Source organism: Gouania willdenowi, chromosome 13, assembly GCF_900634775.1.
Source record: "Gouania willdenowi chromosome 13, fGouWil2.1, whole genome shotgun sequence".
NCBI lineage: Eukaryota > Metazoa > Chordata > Actinopteri > Blenniiformes > Gobiesocidae > Gouania > Gouania willdenowi.
This window is the reverse complement of record NC_041056.1, coordinates 15,214,577-15,239,405: the sequence shown is the minus strand read 5'-3', so window position 1 is coordinate 15,239,405 and position 24,829 is coordinate 15,214,577. Positions and strand designations below refer to the sequence as shown.

The 24,829-nt window shown below is 38.2% G+C and overlaps 1 protein-coding gene across 2 annotated transcripts in view; it reads right to left on the bottom strand.

Annotated features, from left to right (window-relative positions):
* LOC114474969 (protein jagged-1b) overlaps nt 1–24,253 on the bottom strand; it is a 66,317-nt gene extending 42,064 nt beyond the window's left edge. For both annotated transcript variants that reach the window (XM_028465609.1, XM_028465610.1), the window contains exons 1-2: nt 23,535–24,253; nt 12,224–12,547 (exon numbers count right to left, since the gene is read on the bottom strand). In XM_028465609.1, the coding sequence (XP_028321410.1) occupies nt 12,224–12,547; nt 23,535–23,696 (486 nt within the window). In that variant the 5' untranslated portion in view covers nt 23,697–24,253. The remainder of the gene's footprint in view (nt 1–12,223; nt 12,548–23,534) is intronic.
* Between the last annotated feature and the right edge of the window lie 576 nt (nt 24,254–24,829).

Sequence of the window (24,829 nt, the reverse complement as noted above, 5' to 3'; positions counted from 1 at the left end):
TACAAAATAAGCCAGATTTAAATATTTCTGAATGAGAACACTGTGTGGTTTACATGTTCTCTGAATTTTAAGTTTGTTGAGTTAGAAGGAGAAGGAAATGAGAAGAAGGAAAGGAAATGGAAAAGATGGAAAAGGAGAAAGAAGAAAGAAATGGAGAAGAGAAAAGGAAAAAAAAAGAAAAAAAGAAAAAAAAAAGGAGAAAAAGAAAGAAAAAAAAACGAAGAAAAGCAAAAAAGAAAAAAGAAAAAAAAAAAAAGATAAAAAAAAAAAAGAAAAAAAAGAGAAAAAAGAAAAAAAAGAAAAAAAAAAAAAAAGAAAAAAAAAAAAAGAAAAAAAGAAAAAAAAAAAAAAAAAAGAAGAGAAAAGGAAAGAAAAAAAAAGAAAGAAAAAAAAAAGAAAAAGAAAAAAAAAAAAAAAAAAAAAAAAAAAAAAAGAAAAAGAAAAAAAAAAAAAAGAAAAAAAAAAAAAAAAAAAAGAAAAAAAAAGAAAAAAGAAAAAAAGAAAAAAAAAAAAAAAAAAAAAAAGAAAAAGAAAAAGAAAAAGAAAAAGTGCAAAAAAAAGAAAAGAAGAAAAAGAAAAAAAAAAGAAAAAGAAGAAGAAGAAGAAGCTACATGCATTAAACATTATTTCTTGCTATCCAGGTAGATGATTGGCACACTGAATGAAGTACAAGGTGGAATAGATTGTTTCTATTTACTGTAACTCTACTGATAACATTGTGACAGAAAGGCACTGTTAGCTGTTTCTTTGTAACTACACCTGTTTGTTGATTTAAAAATATCGACTGTCTCTGATCTCTATTCAGTGTCACACAATGTCCCATCCTGCAACGAGGAAACAGTTATTTTACCAAGATCACAAAAATCAAGGTTCTTTTACCTCCATTCCAATACTAACGAGATTCCAACTCTCAATCCAATTTGCACACAAATAAAATCATTAAAACACGCTCCCCTTGAGTCTTTTACCCCAGAGCTATTAACTTATCTCTTAGAAACATGAGCGGTGAATCCTGATGCAGTCCACCTCATTGTTTTATGTGTGTGTTCACTACCTGGTTTTTCTTCTGTGTGTCTGCAAGATGTGTGTGTGTGTGTGTGTGTGTGTGTGTGTGGCTGCAGGTGTGTACAACAGTATCTGTGTGCACGGCTGTATGCTCGGCGGTTGTGGAGAGTCAATTAGGGGACAAAAGAGAAGAAAGCACAAATGAAAGGCGGGGAAAGAGTGAAAGGGAGACTGAAGAGAGAAAGAAAGCTTTGACTATGCTCCTCTCCTTAAGTTTCCCATCACTGACCTGCCTCTGCTCGGCTCTCACACATCAGGAATGTGCAGAGTACAACGCTCCGTGTTTCCCATGTGATGACACAAAGAATGGCTACTTTCAAGGTTAAATTTAACCAAAAAACTAAGTAGACTTACTCAATGCAGTTCCCATCCTTTTTTGGATCATGACCCCATTTTTACACCACAAATGTCTGGTGACCCCAAATATTTTTTTATAGAATTACTTTTTAAACATATATTAAAAATGCAAATACAGAGTAGCCATAACTAGTGCACAGAGTGACAAAGTCAGATAATTTTATCCTGTTTTTCTTTTTCTTCCCTTCTCTCTTTCTTATTTTCTTTACACTGCATTTTATTTGAACTCAATTCATATTTGATAAAGTGAAACTATAGAATACAGTTGTTTAACATTGTGTGTTGTGTTTGAATTTGAATAAGAATTTAAAGAAATTTAAAAATATATTTTTAATCAGCATTTTTTTTTTAACATATTCCACCCGACCCCAAGATTGAAAAACTCTAGTCTAGACTCTTTATTTGCATTTATGAGATACTTGATTTTCTTCATGCAAAACATCAAATGTCAAGGGCGTGCAGTTTATATTCCACTTAATGTAACACTTGATTAAACAGAGGGAAAACTGTCAGTCTGCCCACACCAAAGGAAACCTAATCCCCATTACATCACTTATTAATGCTTCATGCTCTCTGTTTTATTTGCATAAAACAACTGTAGAGTGAAATAATAGACAGGAATACGTAGGTCTTTTTCTGTCTGTTGCCAGGCAACAAGTAGCATTACTTTGAGGGTATAGAGAGAAAATCCACAACAGTCTCTTCTTCTTATTATTATTATAAAGTGAGAGAGTAGATTATTGATATATTACACTTATGATACCTGGGAGCAACAAAGCAATGTAACAGAAAAATCATCTGTAGTGCTAAAACAATCTAGATGTAATTAATAGAGTGATGGTTAATGGTAACTGTAGAACACCACATTGTAAAACAACATTTGGGAGCCAATTCTGCTTTCTCTTGAAATTAAATGAAATTCCAGATATAAAAGTGTTTACATTAAAGGTTAAAGCAGCAATATGTACATTTTTATTTTTGGTGTCATTTGGTCAAAAATCCATAATCACCTTTGAGCATATTGTGATCCAAAGTGTTCTGAGTAGACAGTGAATCTATTCTCCTGGCTCCGTAAATGAGTTTTGGAAATACAGGAGCGTGACGCTGGACTTCAGCCAATCAGAGACCTTTCTACCAACAGGACGATCCCATGAGCTGTTTTAAGCGTTACTATTGGCTGCTCGAGCTGCTCGTCAAAAGTCAACGTGCATTCCCGATCTGAGAGTAGGGAAAATCCCATGGCAATATATTCAAGCTGACGTCTCTAAGGTGGCTTTTGGCACAGCGGCTACACGGCAAAGCAAGAGGAAAAAGGAAGACTGAGGTAGAGAAGCAACAAAATAAAGGCACAAACATGTTCAGGAGGAACAGAGTTCGTGGAGGTTCCTCTGACTCAGTCCGTGCACAGTCTGCCCCGAGTCAGAGAGAGATAGTGATAACAGACAGAATAAATAGCTAAGATAAACATTATCTAAGGTGAAGAGAACAAACGCATTTCATTTGCAGTGTGGACAGAGTGTGCCTGCTTTGATCAGCTGGGCTCGGCTGCAGCTGTTTGTGTGTGAGGAGCGGCTCTGAGCCTCTTACTGTCCTCACAGCAGTGAGTGATATGTGCTTTTATGTCTCTAAAACATCAGCATATTCTCCAATAACGCAAGATAAAGTCCCGACATTTGTTACTAGTCTCTATGGAGAAAACAGTCGCAAAGAGTTCCAGAGTTTGCGCGTACACGCAAGCGTTCCCAAGAAGACCGGAAAGATTTTCATGAGGGGAAGGGGCTTCACGGTTCTATAAACTGCAGCTTTAAGTGCTGAATAAAAGCAAATCAAAGCAGCATCCATTAACTTAACATTTTGATGGAAAATCGTATTTGACTGTAGAGAGTTATGGTTGATATGTATGTAAGACAATGTATTTTGATTTCTTATGTAAAAGCCCAACTAGGGACAAAAGTTGGGAATTAGCAAAAATGAAAAACTCAGTTGCTTGTATTCATTGTATTTGAACTAGAGTATTTATAATTTTATCATCCCTATCCAAATTATATTCTATTCTATTGTATTCAGTGACGTGCAGTCAGGGTAGGCAAGGTAGGCAGTGCCTACCCAAGGGTGAATTGATATTTTGATTATTTGTTTTAATTATTACATAATTATAAATTATTTATTTTTCCATTTCCATCACCTACAGTACGTATAAGTTTGAAAGTGTTCGCATTTTGTGCGTTTCATAGCCCAAATTACTAAACAGCGCTATTTCCTGGAACGGCTGCAGTCTCACTCAGGCCACGCCCCCTCCCAAAAGCACACGTCTGCTCTGCCTCTGGTCCCATAGCGTGTTTTTATGTGTTTGCGCATGTGTCAGTTCCCCAAGATGATATCCATTTACGTAAATGGGCGGCTCTCTACGCTGCCTTTGGACGTAACCATGCTATGTTAAATGCTATACGTAAGTTCACAGTGCATTAGTGAATTGATATCACGTGACCGCTGCTGTTACGTTCTCTAGCTAGTGGGCGGAATAACACTACAGTCAGGATGACAGCGCTAGAGACGATAGAGAAAATCTTTTGAGGAAAAACAACAGCTTTTAAAAGATGGGAGACCAACACCTGAGTTACCAGACCTTCAGCAAAGATAAGGTCACAACGTTGTTCGTATTTTCTACAGTGAAAGGAAGGATTGGCTTTGTGGATGTGCCTCACTGAGGCTGTTCCGAGTTGTTGTTGTTGTTGTCATTTTCTCCATGTTTCTGTGTTTCCAACACAAACAACGGATGCATTGCCGTGTCATGAGATATTTTTTGTTGGGAGAGTATGGAGGCTATATTAAATAATTGCTTATGTTTCTTTAATGGTGTTTTACAATGTTGATTTTGTTAGATGGCTAAACACTTGTTCGTGTGGATCTTGTTGGGTTTTTTCTTTCTTATTATGAATTTTATATTTTGATAAGCGCATTGAGATGACTTTGTTGTAAATTGCTGTTATAGTAGAGTTCATTGCAATGTGTGTAAATTATAGTGATTGAAAACAATGTTACACTCCCAGTGTTACATTGACAATAAGTCTAAATCAATTCAGACTCAGTGTTACAGTTTTTAAACTTTCAAAAAAGTGGCCACATATACACACTTTATCAGTGTTAAACCAATGTTTGTTCACTGTATTATACTGTAATTCAACAAGTAGTAAACAGTTAGATGACATATTGTTTGTAACATGGAGTTTCACATCTTTCAGGGTGCATAGGGGCAATATAATCCACTGCTACCCCGCTAAAGACAAACAAACAAACAAATAAACGCCAGGGGAAATATTACATCCTTGGCCAAGGTAAATATAAACACACAAACATCGCTCAAGGGTTTCTGCAAATATAGAAATATATAGAGATGTGCTAGCTAAAGGAATTCCTTCTTAGTGTCCGGAGCTATAAATAGTACCAGTCATCATCAGTGTTGAGTTCATTCATTCATTCTTTCCTTCATTCTTATTTTCTGCTTAAAGCGGAGTTCAGGATCAGCTGAATATGCAAACTCTGCATAAGCAGAGATAGTCCTGATGAAAATATATGATGGAATGAATATCATACAACTGATGACCACAAACCTGCAGCTGAAAACTCAACAATAATATGCAACAATGACGCTCTAAAGGTTGTTATGAATGACAGCCGAAGCAGAGGAGTACAACCATTGAAAAGGTGAACAGGTGGACACATTTGCATCACAGCCACACTTTGCATGTTGCTCTGAAGAGAATGTCCTGCAGTTTCCTGTCACGACAGCACCCACTTTCTATGCAGCTCTATCTTTTGTCCCGTTGCTGTGCACTTGCTTTATATTTACCAAGCTTTGTTTGTCACGCATGGGAGCACAAAGAAAATGTGGTCGAGGTCATAGAGAGTACAATTTAAAGGGAAATAAATAAAGATATAGATATAGACTCAAGAGACCTAAAATGTGTCTTGTCAAAACATAGTGAGTGTTGGACATTTACCATCAAGATTGCCAACTACTGAGAAAACTTAAAGCTGACATCCGGAGTTTCTGAGAAATCTGTTTATGTATGATTCTTTTGAAATGCAAAAAATACCTAACTAGTCTTTTACTATGGTTTACTCCCTATGGTCATTCATATACAGTCATGTATATAAGTATCACTTTTGTCCTATAGACCCCTATACAAATGGAAACGATCGCCGACTGCACATAGCCAATAGGCTTCAACTTCCTGTTTTTGAGACTGTCAATCAAAGTGAATGCGGAACAGTGCACGGGAACTAAGGCTGAATGATTAACCTTAATCGCATCGATATTAAGGTTTTCACTACTGCGATAACGTAACCTCAGACGCTGGAGGTTTTTTTTTTTTCCCGTCTCCATCATTTGAGTGATATATATACAGTATGTTCACCAATCAGAACTGCCGAGAACCGCCTTCCTGGGCTGCTGGCCAATCAGAGATGGTTACAGGACACATGCTTGTATGCGCTACAGCGAGTCTCTGAGTGCGCTAACAACTACACTAGGGCCCTATTAAATCCACGTTGAAAGAATCACGGAATCGGACAATGAAAACAGAATCTACTGTTGAACGCTGAAATGGACAGAATCGAGTTTAAACGCCGTCACCATGAGGGAAAGGACGTTTTTTTTATGCAGGACCTGATGCAATCTTGTCAAGTTCCGCAATGCGCTTGCAGAAAGGTAGAGGTGTGGCTTCTGGTAGATTGGCAGAGGCAGTGGGAGGAAGTGGAGCGGTTTAGGGCGGGACATCGAGACGTTTCTGAGAAACTCCAGATATCAGATTTAAGATATACTGTAACTATGAGAAAATACTTGCTACAGATGTAACTGATTTTAATGTTAAGCACTTCCAAACCTCTTACCACAGAAACACATAATAAACAAAATTATAGAACATCAAGTAGCACAAAATCTTCCACTGGGAGCCCAAGAACTCTTTGACAAAGACAGAATTTGCAAAACACATGAAGTGGTGTTTTTGTAATGGAAGACAACAGCAACAGAAAGAGTACATGCACTAAACACACACACACACACACACGCTAAGCTGAGTTTTCCCAGGAACGTACAAGTATTGCCTCTAGCTGTGAATCTGACCACTAAAGAGTTTAAACTCTCCACGTCAGGATTACAAATGGAGGGGACTTCACTCCATTCACTTCATCTAAACAGTATTTCTATGGCATGTTGTAATCTGTCACCAAACATTCCAACAAAAGGCCACGTTAACAAGACCCTGATAAATGAGCAGTCAGGACAAAAGGTGACGAAACAACAGATTCACTTCCCTTTTTGTCTGGAGAGAGGTGCTTTTGAACTCCAGCTCTATTTACAGTCTCTCTCTGACAACTGGCTTCCTTTTTACCTTTATCATTTTAACCTATTGTTCATTCACACCTTTGCCAAATAAACCAACTCCCTCAGAAGCAGCTTAACCCCCTCTCATTGTTGTTGTTGTGTTTCCTTTCTTCTTGAAAGCAGATTGGGTGATGGAAGCCCTGTGTATGGCATCACCAAAAACACTTAGATGAAATATCTGGTATCGTTGAGCTTCTGCAAAAAAAAAAACGTGTCAAGAATTTATGATGGAGAAAGACCAGAATGTGAACTTCCCATCCAAGATTCCGGGAAAGCCTTGCAGTGCATTGGAAAAACATTCTTTTTTAGTTTCCTCACTGAACAATGAAACTGGCACAACTCAAAGAATAGAGATAAAGCCAGAGCGTTAACAGTGAACAAACATGGCACTTTGGTTCATCTCAGAATCCCATCACACGCACCTGTGACTCACCCCGTACACAATGTCAGAGACAGGCAAAGTGCATCCGTCACTTAAGTACATCCACAGACACTAGTAGAGTAATAGAGATGGACAGGATTTAAAACAAAGAATAAAAGTGATTATGTAGTCTTTTCTGACTTGTGTCTGGACTGCATTGATACTTTAATTGCGATGTATTACAGTTTTAGCCTCAGTCATTTAAGATGAATAGCTCTTCATCATATGCGTTGCAGAAATGACTATTGGGGGGACAAAACCCTCCAAAAATTTGATCAAGGATGATATGACACGATACATGGACTTCTTTTAAACAGCGCAATTTTTACGACTGAAGTGATCCCAAAATACTTTACAAAATCAGCTCATTCACACTCACATTCACACACCAAAGGACCAGAGCTGCCGTGCAAAGTGCTACTCAACCACTGGTAGCATGTGTGTTGCCGTAGGGCACTTCAACAAATAGACAGGTATAGTCTTGGGATCAAACTCCCAACCTCTCAATCATGAGATGACCCCTCCACCACCTGATCCATGGTCGCCTGTTTGGTATATGTATATAAGATTATGTATTGAATAGCTGGCCCAAGTATAGATGATAAACACTTAGATATTGTGTTTGTATTTTGTCAGCATTTCCCTGCATAGAAATATCCGTAGCTTCAGCTAAAAACTATAATTCTATATCTGTCTGCTAATGGCATCAATACATCACCACATTTTCAATGATTTTGGGTCCATTGTTCATGTGTGGCACATGGTGGTACTTTAGGTTTGCATTCCCAGGGTTGTGAGTTTGAGTCCTGTTCAAAAGATTTTCTGTAAATTTTTATTTTTATTTTTTTCTGTCTTCATTTTTTAGTATTGTGTTAGTAGTGAGTGATGGTGTTTTCCCAGTCTAATATTTGCATGCAACTCACTGGGTTAGTAGTTGGTAAATAATAATATACCAATTCTGCTCCCTTCCGCCGCCTATGTTTGTGTAAAGGTATTTCTCAAAGCTCTTGACCATTTTCTATGCCTTTTAAATCTGTTGTGCAGTTAAAACAATGATAGAAACACTTGTATTGTTATGGTTAATTTCTTTAAAAACATAATAATTTAAGCAAATTAAAAATAAAACTCCACAGCAGGGTTTTTCATAAACAATTTGGTTAATGACACCAAGTCAGCAGTGCTCAAATAATATAAGTAGCAATATTTTCTTACAAATATTAACAAATAAATGCTTTTAAACAGCTTACTTATATTTTTGTGGTGGTTTGCATTGATTGAGATATAGTTGTTTGAGTGTCAAATGAGAGATAAAAGTCATAAACCAATCATACAATCTGGATTTATCAAACAATCATACACTTTCAACCTTTTTCATGGAGATTGAATGTGTTTTTGTGATAGTAAAGTAAACCAAAGTGCTCATGCAAGCACACAAATGTCATCTAGGGAATCAAAACCCAGGACATTCTTGCTGTGATCTCAAGGAATTAACACCTGATCCCTCTTTCTTAACCTTAACCATCCAATTTAGATCAGTTCAAAGCATGTCATCAAACTGTGGGATTAAAACCTGCACCAGCTCATGATGGAATGGATTTAGGAACGGCCATTGTAACTAATCGGCAAGTAAACGGGTAAATACAGTATATACATAACATACAGTTTTATTCACTGCTACCAAACATCAACAAACCCCTGCTGGCAATTTCTATAAGATTACACACTATACAGTGAATTACACAGCGAAACTATGCTCACATTCATGAGGGATTACACACACACACACTAGAAAGGGAGATGGAACAAGTGCAGGAGGGCAGGGGAAGGGGAGATCTCAGCTTTCCTCATAATGACTGTGCTCACCTGTTCATCCCTTCACCTGGGGCGGTGGGATCACTCTCTACCACTCAGCTCCACCCCTCCCCCAACCCATCGCTCTCCCACCTTTGCCTGCACAGCACCAGCCTCCACCTCCATGCAGAGCTGGGCAGATAAAGCAGGCCTTTCAGAGGAGGAAAGCTCACCGACGCTGCAACAAAGTGTCCCAGCTCTCTCTCCCCTGCAGCCCGGTCCTGAAACTGATCCAGGTAAGCTTTCTAATGGAGAACTTTCTCACACTCCTACCTGCCAATCACACACCTCCCCAGTGTACAGCCAGGAAGAAGCAAAGTCAAAGAAAGTGCGGCACACACAGAGGATTAATGCTGTACACAGATAAGGCAGGTAATTGGCTCTGGGACAGAGAGTCTCACTGGTAAAATGGACTGATACTAATGAAGAACAAACCTAAACCCACTATGTGTAACAGTCCTGCACTCCTTGAGGGTCTTTGAAACTGTGGTCATCTCCATCAGTAATAAAAACAAAGCAATCACAATAATCATCCCCTCAGAGTGTAAAGAACCAATTTGACAAAGATTTACACTATATGATTACAGTTTTTACCTACTGGCTGAACACTAAAGACACATGCTAAAACCAAAGTAACATAACTCAAAGTTGTTGTTACTATACCTTCAAGCTGATATCTGGAGTTTCTGAGAAATCTATGTTTATGTATGATTCTTTTGAAATGCAAAAAAATACATAACTAGTCTTTTACTCTGGTCTACTGCCGGTGGTCATTCATATACATTAATGTATATAAGTCCCTCCTATAGACCCCTATACAAATGGAAACGATCGCAGAGTGCGCCCAACCAATAGGCTTCTACTAACTATTTTTGAGACTGTCAATCAAAATGAATGTGGAACTGTGCACGGAAACAAGGCCGCGCATCATAACAGCAAACAGGTAAATATGATTTTGGCTCTTACCTGACCCATAGACCTATATTAATGCGACCCGATGCGACCTTGGTATGTTCTGCGATGCGCGTGCAAAAAAGTAGAGGCGTGGCTTCTGGTAGTTTGGCAGAGGCAGTGGGAGGAAGTGAGGCTGTTTAGGGCGGGACATCAAGATGTTTCTCAGAAACTCAGGATATCAGCTTTAAACAAAATGCTGATTTGCGCTTTAGTTGCAATTCTGCAACACACTTAATCCTGCACACTACACACTATTTTATACATAGCCACTTTGTTCAAAAACAAAATCTCAGGGTACCATTGGGAAAACATATCTATTCAAAACACAACACACACTGGGTAATTGAAAATACTTACTGACAAAGTTAAACACCAATCAGCCGGTTACAAAAAGGCCCCAGTTAAGCCATTTTGAGAACTTTGCAAGCATGGAGGCAGGGAGAGGTAGAGGAAGACAGAGAGAGAGGAGGACATGTTCGTAGAGGCCATGCAAGAACAATTACTTCAGATGACATAAGATAACTTTAGTGGACCATGTCATAAACCATTGTCTGACTATGAGGGAAAATAATCACATTTCTAGATTAACTTCATGATGCAGTGGAACAACATAGACCAGAGCAGAACCAGGTTTGTTGTTGTCAGGGATAATGTTGGTTTCCATCGAGCTGCTCTGGTCCAGAACTGGTTCACCAACCATGATCAAGTGGAAGTTGTGTACTTGCCCCCTCACTCACCAAATCTGAATCATTTTTTTTTCCCACAAAAGGTATATTTTCCCCGATGCTAAACAAAAGAAGACATTGCTTGGGATGTTGATGAGAGGGCAGGATCCATAAGCCCACTTGAGCACAATTGTGTTTTTTGGTGTTTATACTAGTGTACTGTTTGTTTTATTTCTGCTTTAACTGAATGCACTGTACTGTAAAATACATTACTGTAATGATTTTGAATTGAGTATTTAATTTTTTGGTTGATGTGAAAACGTTCCTTCTGTGGAACTGAATAAAAACAGTGAAAATAAAAGACTGCAGTGTTTTATATAAAGTAGACTAGTGTGTTTAAAATGTATTCATATGATAGAAGTGGGTATCATATTATCATTACAGTGACATTGTGACAAAGGATTGTTAGGTTATGGCAGCAGAGTTTCAATTTGACATTGATGTGAATTGTTTATTTTTCAGTGTTGTGTCTTATTTGCTTGTGTTTAGAGTTTTGACACAATGAGCCAAGTTTTGCAAAAATGTGTTCAAGCAATGGGCAAAAACTGTATTAAACAGGACAATAGAGCCGAGTTGTTTCACTAACCACTTCATTACAACAAAACGAATCATTTGTGCATCTCAAATGACACAAAGTAATCCCCTGATACACTCGCAAGAGTTTCATTTTAGTATTTGAATATTTAAGCATCTTTGATACTAACATACTGTATGTTATCCTGTTTTTGGCTGAAACCTATTCAAGCTATCCAAAGCAGCAGTTTCAAACCTTTTTGGCTCAAGACCTAAAACCAACACCAAGCACTACGTAACATTTAGTTATGAACCATTGTGAAAGAACACAAGAGCAGCACGAGGTGCAGTATTAGCATCTCTGTACCACACAAAGAAAGCTCTGAGTTCAACTCACATAGACCTGGAATCTGTCAATGAGGACTTTGCATGTTCTCTTAGTGCATGAGTGGCCTTTCTCCAACCACTCCAGTTTACCAAAAATAATAATAATTTGATATTCAATGTCTCTATAATGTTTATATTACTGACCAGAGAAACAAGCCTGTCTTAGCCTGCAAGGATGTATTTACTCAGACATCAATTTCATCACAGAGTATCATTTACCCCTTCAAACTGTCACTCTTTTGGTCCATTCAGACCCACCAATTACCATCAACCTCATTGCCCTGTGAAGCAAACGCAAAAAAATCCTCGAGAAATCCTCTCATTGCTTCAGTGTTACCTTGTTTTAATTTTTATGTCCTAAAAAGCTTTTAATAAAAATATTTTGTGGCTAAGGATGTGATGGACATGGATGTGATAAAAGCACGTGATCTTGAACTCAGCCTCGTTGTCATTGTTATTCCCCTCTAGTCTTCCTTTGAGTGTGTTATTTTGCACTTGAATCTTGATGCGTTCCCTTGGTAACCAGTCCACAGTAGTAACTATCACTGTCCCTGTACTTACCGGCCAGGCGTATTTGAAGGGAATGACAATGTGTCCATTAGTCCCTTCTTCTCCTCCTCCATCGTGACCATGGTGGTGGAGTGACTGGGAGTTTCCTCCTAGTATTCCTGTGCTTCCTGAGCCAAAAGTGCAGGTTCCGGTTGCCACCACCCGGGCCTGGTACTCCTTAAGGCAGGCTTTGAAAAAAGTGTCACACTGGTCCATGGAGGAGCAGCGTGGTCCACTGCCAACCTGGAGGTCGCAGCAGTCTCCATTCTGCAGGAGTCCATGTGGGTTCTGGAAGTGACGGATCTGAAGTTCAAACATGCCGACTGCACACACAACCTGCAGCAAAGGACAAAGCAAAGTTACATTAATAACAAGCAGTTAATTTGTTGTCACTCAGAGTAAAAAGAATATTATTTATCGAATGCTTTTAATTACACATGGAATAAAGACTCTCCTTAGGTCATTTTAGGAATTAAAAAATTAAGTTTTAGAAAAGAAAATCCAATTTGTAGAAGCATCTACAGACAAGCCTACTCGTGAATATGCATAAGTAGGCACTAAACAGCCCGTTTTTAGAACTGCTCAGGAAGTCACTTTTCAGAGGGCTAAAGCTCTGAAAAACAGGCGAGTTTGGGAAAATAAACCTCAAATACTATGTTTTTGGGGTTCTTAGAAAAAAATGGAAATGGGTGAAGAATAGCTTATTGCTGGACCTTTAACGTTAACATTTATAGGTTATGACAGAAGCAGCTGGGGAAAGACTGAATGTTTTGAGGTGTGTGTGCGTATAGGTAAACCTAGCATATGCAAAGCTCATTTCAGCAATCTCAGCAGCTTCCACACAGACACCAAACCAAGGTCACCAGGTGTGCCAGCAAGCCACAAACAGGCCATGGACACAGTGAATCTGTCCATCCGTTGAAATCTGTACAAAGAAGTAACCACAACACAAGAACCCCCCAAATCCGTAATGGAGAAAACGAATTAAGGTGTGCGTTTTCCATTTTTCGTTTTCTGTACCGAAGCAAAAGAGCTTGAATTTGAAAAACAAGGCATTTTCCGTTTTTTTATTTTGGTTTTGGAAACAAATCAAATAATGAGTGTTTTTTTCGTTTTTCATGTTTTTGTTACATAATGAAAAACGAATGAACGAATGATACACGGATTCAATCACTTTCCTCTTTGTCTGGCAAAGAAATCATGGTAAGAATTAAAGTGCCCATGTTAAGCTAAATCAACTTTTCTGTGCTTTAAACATCATAAAGTGCTATTTGGGCTTCATACACATGTCCAAAGTGTTTTTTCATTGATTCCCTCAATCGTTAGTTAGAGGGTGATTTGCTCCTTTATTACTGCAGGGTGAGCCCAAACACCTCGCTCCAATTTTATGACGCGTTCCCACTTTGATGACGAATTTGACGCATCACTGAGCTGGAGAAGCCACACCTCCAGGAAGCTCTAAGCCATGATATGACATGTAAACAGACACGCCCACGAAGGTGAGCATCTCAGCGTCCTTCGTGCAGTGCTATGTACTGTATGTATTTTCTACAGTCTATGTATGCACCGATCAACAACCCGCACCCACGCTCAATCTCGTGTTGATAAAGCATGAGCTCAGCTATGGAGTGGGTGGGAGGAGGAAGTCAGTGTCCCGTCTATAGACACGCCCACTCATGAATATTTATAAGTAGGCAGCAAATCATTCTGTTTGTGTAGAATTGCTCAGAAAGTGACTTTTCAGAGGCTAAAACTCTGGAAAACAAGAGAATTTGAGAAAATCAAGCTCAAACACTATGTTTTTGGGGTTCTTAGAACAAATTACGTGACTCGACATCCCACAATTTAATGTGTGTAACTTTTCCAAAAATGTCAATAGTGTTTACAGTGGAGATCAATACAAACTTTACAGCGGCAAATTCAACCTTTCTTTTTGTAGTAAATAATCAGCTTCAGTTCATTAAGCATACACTGTGAAAAATGATCATGGGCAGCAGCTTTAAGCAAAAATCAAAAGTGATTTAGGCAAAACTCAACATAACTAGGGTGATAAAAAATGCCTAAGTCACTAGTAAATTGCCAATGTCAGAAATGAAATTTGCCTAAACCACAACACAGACTTAGGCAAAAGTGACTATTGTGGGTCACATGCCTCAGGAAGTTTACAATGACTTAGGCAGTTTTACATAAATGAGATAGGTATAAACGCTCAAAATGGCCAAAAAATTACTTACTTTTGCTTTGCTATGAGGGTAAAGATATTTAGGTTAAATGTTTCTTCTATTTTTTATAACACTTAAACAAATTGGTTGTAAAGGGGATCCATTATGCAGAAGTACAAGTTCTGGATAATTTTGTTTAGTACAAACAAACAATGAAAATTGCAGTTGAGAATGAGAGAGTTCTCTATGTTGCTGTAGCGCTCACGAATACACCTGTTTGAATTGATGGGCCATTTAAATTCTCACTATAATGAAATTGTATCCCTTCAAGCAAAATGTGTTCTTCTCATTACACCTGAAAAACGTGCCTCAGAAATGTTGAGGGTTGAATCGTTCGTACAATGTCAGTAAACTGTCGTTCACTTCAAAGAAAAAGCTGTTCATTTATTATTTTAAGTCTTTTTATTTCAATAATCTCATTGATTAAGCTGGATTTTTTTATATGCAGGGGCAAGAGCAGCTAGGGGGACTGAGAGTGAAAAAAATGTGAGTACCTTTAGGAAAAATATACCCTGACAACACCAAAGCCTTCAACCTTCCAAAGGAGGTATACTCAATGACCTTCAAGTTAAAAGTGCATCACTGACTTTCTGAAGCCATTCAAGAAAAACACTCAGTAACTGTAACGTTTTCAGCTATCTTCAATGTTTGTGTCGCTCCCCTATCTCCACCACAAAAGCCACTGTTGATCACAAACAGATATAACCACTATACGGGCTCTCCGACTATTATCATCTCTGATCTCTGTCAACACAAGGAAGCACAGCCTGAAAACACTGACCAACTGCTGAGGAACAGTGTGCAGAATCATAGTGTATTTCTAATGGTGGGTCAGATTCAATATGAGAAAAACCAATGAAGCAACTATAAAGTCTCAATGTTTTGTTATCATCCAAGCAGCAGCTAACATAGAAAGAAACCTTCACAACTTTGGGTCGTGTTTTAAAGTCTCCACTGTCTGAAAACATGCAGGATTATCTGTTCATCTGTATGTTAGAAAACAACAGTGATAGGAAGGGGAGGAAGAGGAGATGAGGACATGATTCAGATTCCCACAACTTCATCTGACCTCTGACACAGAAGTAAGAATAAGCCTCATGATAAATTAGACGTGGATTTGCGGACACATCTGCCTAATAATCCTCTAACTGTTTATGTCTGAACTTCCTCTTGTTTTCCTGGTCTCCTCTTGGTTTCTTTGTGTCACAGCCACTCCCTCCATTTTCACACTTTGCCCTCCCAGAGGGGATGACTCTGGGACCCTGATCGCCCTCCTCCTGCTTGTCTTTTTTTCTTTCTGGGAGCAATCTTTAACGCTACTCTTACTTCTTCCCTTCCCTTTTTTTTTTATTATATTACTGCTGCCTTCCTTTCATCCACCGCCCTCTCATTTATCCATGTTCTGTCCCTATTAAGGGGAGAGTAGAGGGGGACACACAGATAGTTAACAAGACCCCCTGAGAGTCACTGGGCACTGGGGTCAGACATGTGCACACACACGTATCTGGGCTCCAGCCTTTGTTGACAACTACATTAAACACCATCATGGATCTGCTGCTACCACCACATCATTTTATAAACCAATGCTGATTATTATGAATAACTCATTACTGTTAAAGCTTCGGAAAACAGTCGATGATTCAATGACAGCTCATTAAATCCAAAAAGCAGAACCGCGTGTATCCCCCTGAGGTGTTGTGCACTCAGTCGTAAACGGTAATCAACAAAACCAACAAGATCTGTGACTGCTTTCACTGAGCTACTCAACAATGGCCCGCCTTCTCAGTTGGCCCCATTGTTTTGGTTGCATGTCCCTCTCCTGCACCCCGTCCCTGCTGTGAGAGAGGGGGGGCTAAACTGGTCCACATCAAAAGGCCTGTGGAGATACAGTGGCGCTCATCACTCTCCATCGTCCTTTCTTCCTTTGCTCTGCTCGCTGCCTAAGCCATTCCCTGCATACCAGCATTTCAGCACCCTGACCAAAGACCCAGAGACAGAGAGAGAGACAGACAGAGAGAGAGACAGGGAAAGACAAAAGGAGAAAAACAGAAAATATCACAGAAAAAGAGGAAAAAAAACAGATGGAGACACAAAGTAACGAAAGTAGAAGAAAGAGACGTGAGGATAGGGCGTGCCAAATAGAGACAAAGGCTGTGTTAGAAATGGCATATTCCGTACTACGCACTACAAACTCAATGAGTATATACTATAAGTAGAGGTGTGTATTGCCTGGCATCAAGCAATGCGATTCATATCCCGATACGTAGGTCACGATACAGTACAATATATCTCAATATTAAAGTATAAGGTGATTATTGTGATTTTTTTTCACTTCATGAGAACATTATGTATGAAATATATTTTATTGGCATATTTTACACTCAAAAAATTGGCTTTAACATGCCATGTGCCAACAATTTAAAATAAAAAAATAACAATCTGCCTGTGGCTTTTAAACCAACTTTGACTTTAGTGCAACATGAGTTTAATTAGGGGTGGGAACCTCTGGGTACCTCACGATACGATACGTGATACAAAGCTCACGATAACGATTATCTCACAATATGACGATACTGCAATTATCGTTACATTGGTCAGAAATCAATCTACGATAATCTATGACATAACAAGAAAAAAAAGATTTTGTGAAAAAATACAATTTTTTTTTTATATCTCTGAAAGACAATAAATTGAAAAAGTGTCCTATGAACAGTGATGAACTATTTTAGTGCAACATTTCTGTAAATAATTGTCAACATACCAATGTAAACAAATAAGTATCTCCAATAGGGCTTTCTGTAAACAATAAATAGGGTCTTTCTTACCAGTGACACCATTATAGCGCAATATTCCAGTAAACAACATATTGGTTCCTTCAACAAACAGTGACAAAATTTCTGTGAAGACGTACCTGTACATTTTAGTTAAATAGCAGAAAAATTATGAAAAAAGTCGATAGCGAGAGCATATCGATAATCAATCATGTGGAAAAATACTGCGATATATCGCCGCATCGAGATATTGTCACACTCCTAACTTTAGTGCAACTTAACTGCGGTATATGTCTAGAACAACAAATAAATGCAGAAAGTTAGGACTTTCTTTTTAGATATTTTTGAAAAAACACAAGTTGGTCAACATGCCCAGGTTTCAGTGCACTTCTTTGTGTGAATGTCTTCTGAAGTGGAAAAGACTTTCCTGGTTAAATAAAGGTAAAAAAAAATTGATATGGATGCATTTTGAATCGATCCGAGAATCGCGCGACGTAATATCGCGTTATATCACCGAATTGATTTTTTTCAACACCCCTAAATATAAGTATGCTTAGGAGGATTAGGATGATGACCGTTCCCACTGAAGTTTACTTCCAAGTTTTCCAAGATGCATTTCGAACCTACAACAATAAAAACCTGAAGCACACTGAGGCTAAATATCTCCGTATGATCCTCCATCTTTGAAAGTTCTGAAAACATTTTAAGCAAGAAAGTGACCAAGTAGAAAATCAACATGTGGTAAAAGTTTATATATGATATTGATAGACATTTCTGTAGAGTTTATATTAAAGGGTGATCACGTGTTTTTGTTGTTTGTGCTTCAACAGTTTCCATATACACTTGATAAAGGTTCATAGTAATTTTCGAAAGTCATTTCCTGACTGGTTGCTGCGGGCAGGCGGAACCATGAATGATATTTTTCCTCACAAAGAAATAAGAATGAATGAATCAATCAATCAGTTAAGGCTGCTGTGGGTTTTTTTATATTCACATGGAAAAAGACCTGATATATGGTTAAAAAAACAAAAACAAATATACTACATAACCATCATAGACTCACCACCCTATCTGTGTTTGTATGTGAATAAATAAATTGTAAAATCTGTATTGAATAATTCTTACGACACCTTTTGTAGTCATGTGATGTTTTCCATGTAACATTGATTCTGATGAGCAGGTGTTCCAGTTATTGTTTGTATTTATTAATATAAGTGGCTAATTTTAATTCTGTTCTGTTCATAACTTTTTCTTATAATAAAACAGTCATAACAGTGAATCCAAATAAATGTAATAACGTCAAATAAAAGTCTTGGGCCCACTTTAATAATAGTAAACACAATAGGAATATAACTTGAAATAAAATTAAAGGATAAAATAACGTTAAAATAAATTAACAAGTAACCTGATATTATAATGTGCAAATAGCGTTAATGTAATATATTAAAACATCATCTGAGTTAAATATTGTCTTATTCATAATTTCATATAGTTTAGTCACACTGTTAAACAGTGTGAAGAGAGGGACTGAAAATATGGATTCTTATGGTTTCTTTTTTAACATACTATAATTAAATGTCCAATAGCTCCTATTTACCCATAATAAAATATATTCAGGACAACTTTATCACAGCCTATTGTTTGGAACAAACACTTTCATAACATCTGATTTCAACTTAGTCGAAATCTAACAATAACACAAGCAAGTATGCAAGCGATGAGACAAATCAGATATAAATAAATGGGACAGTCAGATTAACACTAAAATGCACAAAATCTAAATTATTAACAAATAAGAATAATTCTATTTTAAATATTAAACTTAATGCACATTAAACAACTCAAATGCATATACCTAATACATCAAATAAACAGACACAATAGACCCCTTACTGCTGATATAAAGCAATACCAATTATGTTCAAGATAAAAGAATACTGTTAGATATAAACTTTTAAAATCTAGGCTTTGATCTATATAATTTGTGTGCGTCTTTATCTTTGATGAGCTCATGTTTGACCCTGACGATCACAAATGTCATAAAATCATAACAAAAGAAGACACATGTCCCAGCCATGCACCAGCCAAGGGAGGAGAAACACTAGATAACAAAATAGAATAAAAATGCTGGAAAAACTACGATCGAGACCCAGGAGTGAACCGACCCTGAGGCCCACAGCTGTGTTTTACATGATCTCATATCGACTTGATATTGCTGTTGATTCATTTTCTGTCAGAAATTGATTGATTGATTGATTCAACTAAGCAAAGCCTCTGACTATGTCTCTCTGCATGCAATCTCAGCTACTGAATACTAGAGTACGGTATCTCATAACTCTAACACATTTGATCCATAAAAACTCACTGAAACACAATCCATGCCAACATTTTGGAGATTCGCTACAGACAAATCTTCAGAATAACTTCAAAACAAGAAGCTGATTTACAAAAGTGTAAAAAAAAAAAAAACGAATGAAAGACAAGAAGAGATGCTTTTGTTTTAAAAAGGTAATCTTTGACTTTTAGCTTGAAGCTTGTCCCAGGATGATTTTACATTCCGCTCCCAATGCATCATGGGGCAGTTGAGTATGACTAGTGTGCCCACGGTGCATACTTCAAAAATGTCCCGATATAGTTTACATCCAGGTATTTCTAGTGCACTCAGTCTTTCTGTACTATCTAATGTAGGAATGTAACGATTAATCGTAAGGCAGTTAAAAATCGATTCATAAGTATCACGGTTGATATCGATTTTCTGAAAATTGAATCGCAGTACTTTTTTTAACCAGCAGAGGGCGCTATCCGGAAGTGTTGGCGGCGGGCGGACTCTGCTAATACTCTTTCTGGCCGCCTTCTACTCTTAAATATGTTAATAAATGATTCCTTACCCCTTTAGCACCGAAAGAATATCTGTAATATTACTTGAATATCTGTAAAAGTCACGTTTTTCTATTAGCTCTGTCTGCTAGCATAGCTTCTCTTCTTCACTGCAAGATATCTGCATGCCAACCGACCACTGTGTTACCAGCGCCCTCTGCTGGTCTAAACAAATATGACGTAAATCAGTGCAATCACGGTTTGTTTTTTTTTAAAGTCCAATTGTTAAGGCACAAAATACATTTTCAGTTGCACTTTTAAAAGAAATAGGACTATAATAAACTATGTTTATTATAGAACCAAAATTTAAATTAATAGGCTTCATTTTAATTTGTATTATTCCTTTATTTATTTCATTCAAGATTTATTTTTAGTTAAATTGCATTGTTTTGAATAGTTTATCAAGGAATTCTTTTGACAATGAAAAATAAAAGGAAAATAGTGCAGTATTTTCTAGTTTTTTTCCCAAAAAAAAAATTTGTCTACAGTCCTATTTTGTAAAATAAATCATGAGAGAATCTTATCGCGAACCCAATATCGTGAATCGAATCGTATCGGGAGTTGAGTGAATCGTTACAGCCCTAATCTAATGTGAACGCACTCTATACTCATCTTGACATCAGACATAGCATGAGTAGCACGTTAGTATGTGATTTCAAACACAGCCAGACAATGGGAGAGAAAAAGAGAGAGAAAGCAAAGAGGAAAGAGAAGGAGACAAATCACAGATGAAGAAAGAGAGGTTTTAAATCAATCTTCACTGGTTTGAATCACCAAAACATAATTCACTTTAATTGGGGGGGGGGGGGGGGGGCAGACATAGACGCAGACAGAGGTACAGACATAGACGCTGACAGAGGTACAGACACTGACAAAGGTACAGACAGACGCAGACAGAGGGTCTGAGCCACAGCTTAACGCTACAGCAGAGCTCTAGTTAAAACTTCACTGCAGGCAAAACTCAGCTTGTCTCCAAACAAATCCTCACCTTTAAAGCGTGACATTGAAGACTCACTAACTGACCATTAAAGGCAGGTAAGACATGTAGTAAAGTCCACCTGTCTGTCAGCAGCCGCTCAGCTTTAAGGAGGGAACTCAAGACACTGTCAAAGCATCGAACAGATGAGAACAGCATGACTATACAGAACAAGAGAAAACAACGTATTGGAATTAATAATAAATATAGAATAATAAGTAATCAGGACCAGTCCTAACGCTCCACAAAAAGGCTTCACTAGAGGATCCCTCTGTGTTACATCTACATGGATAGCTTTAAGTATTTTTATTCATTCATTTTTAGCTGGAACAAAACTCTTTTAAAAACACATCTATTTGCTGTGGCTTTTAACACCATGTGAGTCGATGTCTTGTTTTTCTTCAAAATGTTCTTTTAATATTGGTATTTCACATTGTTGTATATCTGAGTTTTATTTTTTATTCTGCAGTACTTTGGTCAAACCTGGTTTGTTTTTAAATGTGCCAATAGAGAGTAGTAAAGAATGGTAAAGTAAAGGTGCAGTCGATTTTATTTAGAGGTGCGTTAATCTTGGTCCTCATAGGATTCAACCAAAACTATCATCTGTACTCCAGCAACATTTTCACCATCATGGAAATAATAGCATACCTTAAATCCATTTGGACGTAGGGAGAATTGTTCTGGTCTGAGATGGTTGTTTTTTTCTCTGTGTGTAACCATTATAGGATGGCGATAGATGCCATATGTGTAAACTATGGTGCATTTCATGAAGCAGTACACTTCTGCAGAGGTATGTGCTAGGGATGTAACGATTAATCGTAAGGCAGTTAAAAATCGATTCATAGGTACCGCGGTTCACATCGATGCTCTGAAAATTGAATCGCAGTACTTTTTTAACCAGCAGAGGGCGCTATATATTAATCCTTCCAGAAGCGGACGTGACGGGCGGAATCTGCTACTATTTTCTTTCTGGCCGCCATTTACTGTTAAACATGCTCATAAATGATTCTTTACTCCTTTAGCACCGAAAGAATATCTGTAATATTACGCGAATATCTGTAAAAGTCATGTTTTTCTATTAGCTCTGTCTGCTAGCATAGCTTCTCTTCTTCACTGGTGGAATAACTGCATGCTAACCGACCACTTGGTTACTAGCGCCCTCTGCTGGTCTAAACAAATATCTGACGTAAATACAGTAAAATGACTGTTTTTTTTTTTTTGTTTTTTTTTAAAGTCCAATTATTAAGGCACAAAATAAATTTTCAGTAGAACTTTTAAAAAGAAAAAGAACTATTATGCAGTTTTGAATTGTTTACTATAGAACCAGAATTTAAATTAATAGGTTTCTTCTTCATTTGTATTATTCCTTTATTTATTTCATTCAAGATTTATTTTTTGTCAAAATGCATCATTTTGAATAGTTTATCAAGGGATTCTTTTGACAATGAAAAATAAAAGGAAAATAGTATAGTATTTTCCCCAAAAAAATAAAGGAATATTTTTCAGTCATTTGTCAACAGTCCCATTTTGTAAAATAAATCGTGAGAAAATCGTATCGTGAACCCAGTATCGTGAATCGAATCGTATTGGGAGTTGAGTGAATCGTTACATCCCTAGTATGTGCCTCTACACTGCAGTGAAGTCAGAGAATATAAGCGTTTGGTTCCTCAGCTGACAGCAGCTGCAGATGTGCCCCGAAATGTTCTTTACTCTTGCCCCACTGACTTCACTATACTTCCACCCACACCACTGATGTTGAATGAACAGAGAGAAGAGAGGGAGAAGGAGAATAATGTTAGTGCTGTCACACATCTCAAACCACCTGACAGCTCACCAGCAAGAGGAATAGCACTTTCTGCTCCTCAATGGCATATTTTCCTGTCAGAAAAAGCTGTGCCCTTGGCCTTGGGAGGGATATTTATATACAGAAATATGTCACTGCATGCTGTCATAAGAAAAGAAAAAAAAACATGTAATCATAATGAACATGATAGAGAAACATTGTTAAACTTCCAAGATTTTTTGTGTGCATAAATCTCTGTAGTCTTATATCCTTGGCTAAAATAGATGTATCTTTACATTAAGGATCATGTTGTCTGCATATTTAGCCACACATTCATTCATGTAGTGATAACAAAGCTCCTCATAATCCATAAAATATCTAAATATCCCCACAGTGACCGGCTGATACAGTAGGACACACAATAATTGTCTCCCTGCATGCACAGGCCACCTAAAAATAACCACAAACGATTAACTTTACGTTTCCCTCCCACGCTTTTTGAGTGTCTTTACAGTAGCTCTGTGCCATGCTGTGGTGATGGACAGCAGCGGCAGTGGTGCTGGAACAACAGGTGGGCGCAGCACAAAGACAGCATGAGTGCAGGACTCAGACTTTCTGAAGCCATCATCTTGAATTATCTTTAGACGTTTAAGGGAGAAATAACCATGAGAATAAAAATCAGTGCATGCTTTACCTGCTGTTGTATTGAAAGCGTAAGGAGAAAAATCACAACCCGTTGCAGGAGGAGGAGGTTCCCACGGTGTGTTCCTGCGCTCACGCCCGGCGCACTGTCCATCTTTACGCACGAGTTAGTGGGACTGAGCCGGGTCATTCCGTGCATTCCGGGGCTCTCCATCCCTTCGTTAAAGGGTTGGGGGCCTTGGGGTGCGCGGTGAACAGCAGTGGTGGTGTTGGTTAAAGGGTCCTCGGTGCGCCCAGCCCTGATTCTCTGGGTTTTAAACCGACAAAGTCCTGCAAAGCTGCTTCATAGTGTCCGCGTGGAAGAAACCCGGATCATCTCCGTCTCCAGTTGGATTTAACCCTTTCACACTCCAGCCCACGCACCCGCGCCCACACATACACACACACACAAACTCACGCACCTTTTCTCCACTGCGCGCCTTATTCCACTGTGGATCTGCACTCTGGCACACAAACACACAAACATACATCCAGTCTAAACATGCGCTCCTTTGCCTGAGCCGTGATAAGAGGCTTACATTTGCCTGCTCACTTCACTTAAACTCTCATCCCAATTAGCGGATACTCTCTCTTCTTCATCCCTGACCTATACCTTCAGGCTTTTCCACGTTCACAAACAAAACAAAATCCACACGTTTCCTCATCCGATGGGGGCGCAGCCGCGTGGAATGAACTTGTCACTGCGCACTTCTCACCCCAGTGGCCGATGGTGATCTGTCAACCCGAGACAGTCACTGTGGGAAACAATGAGAGGGAGAGAGAGAGAGAGAGAAAGAGGGTGTGTCCTCAGGCAGGGAGTGTCCGCCTTCTTGGTTCCCATGCGCAAAGTGCCCACATCCCATTCTACTCTTCCGTCTTTAAGGGCAGGCCCATCCCAAACTTTTTTACACATGGGATTACCCTGAATATCAATTCTCCTCTCTGGGTTTTAAGTTTCTTTTTGGTCTTTTGTTGCACATCAATGGTTCCTCCTCTAATTTCAGTCCCTCTGAGATTCACATGGCACTTCAAAGCTCCGCCATGCCCATTAACCGTGCAGGATCGGCTCCGGCCATCTCGGGTGGCCTCTCAATGGGGAACTATCAAAGCTCTGTCACTGTGAAGCCTTCATAATTAAGATTTTATTAGCTGTCCTCAGAAATTAAAGAAAAAGAAGAAGAAAAAAAAAACAATAACATTGAAATATGATTGCTTGAGGATTTCGATGTTGGCTACAAAGCAAACTGCAAAGTGTACTGTTATATAATCAATTAATAATGTTGATTTTATAATTATTATTATTATTAT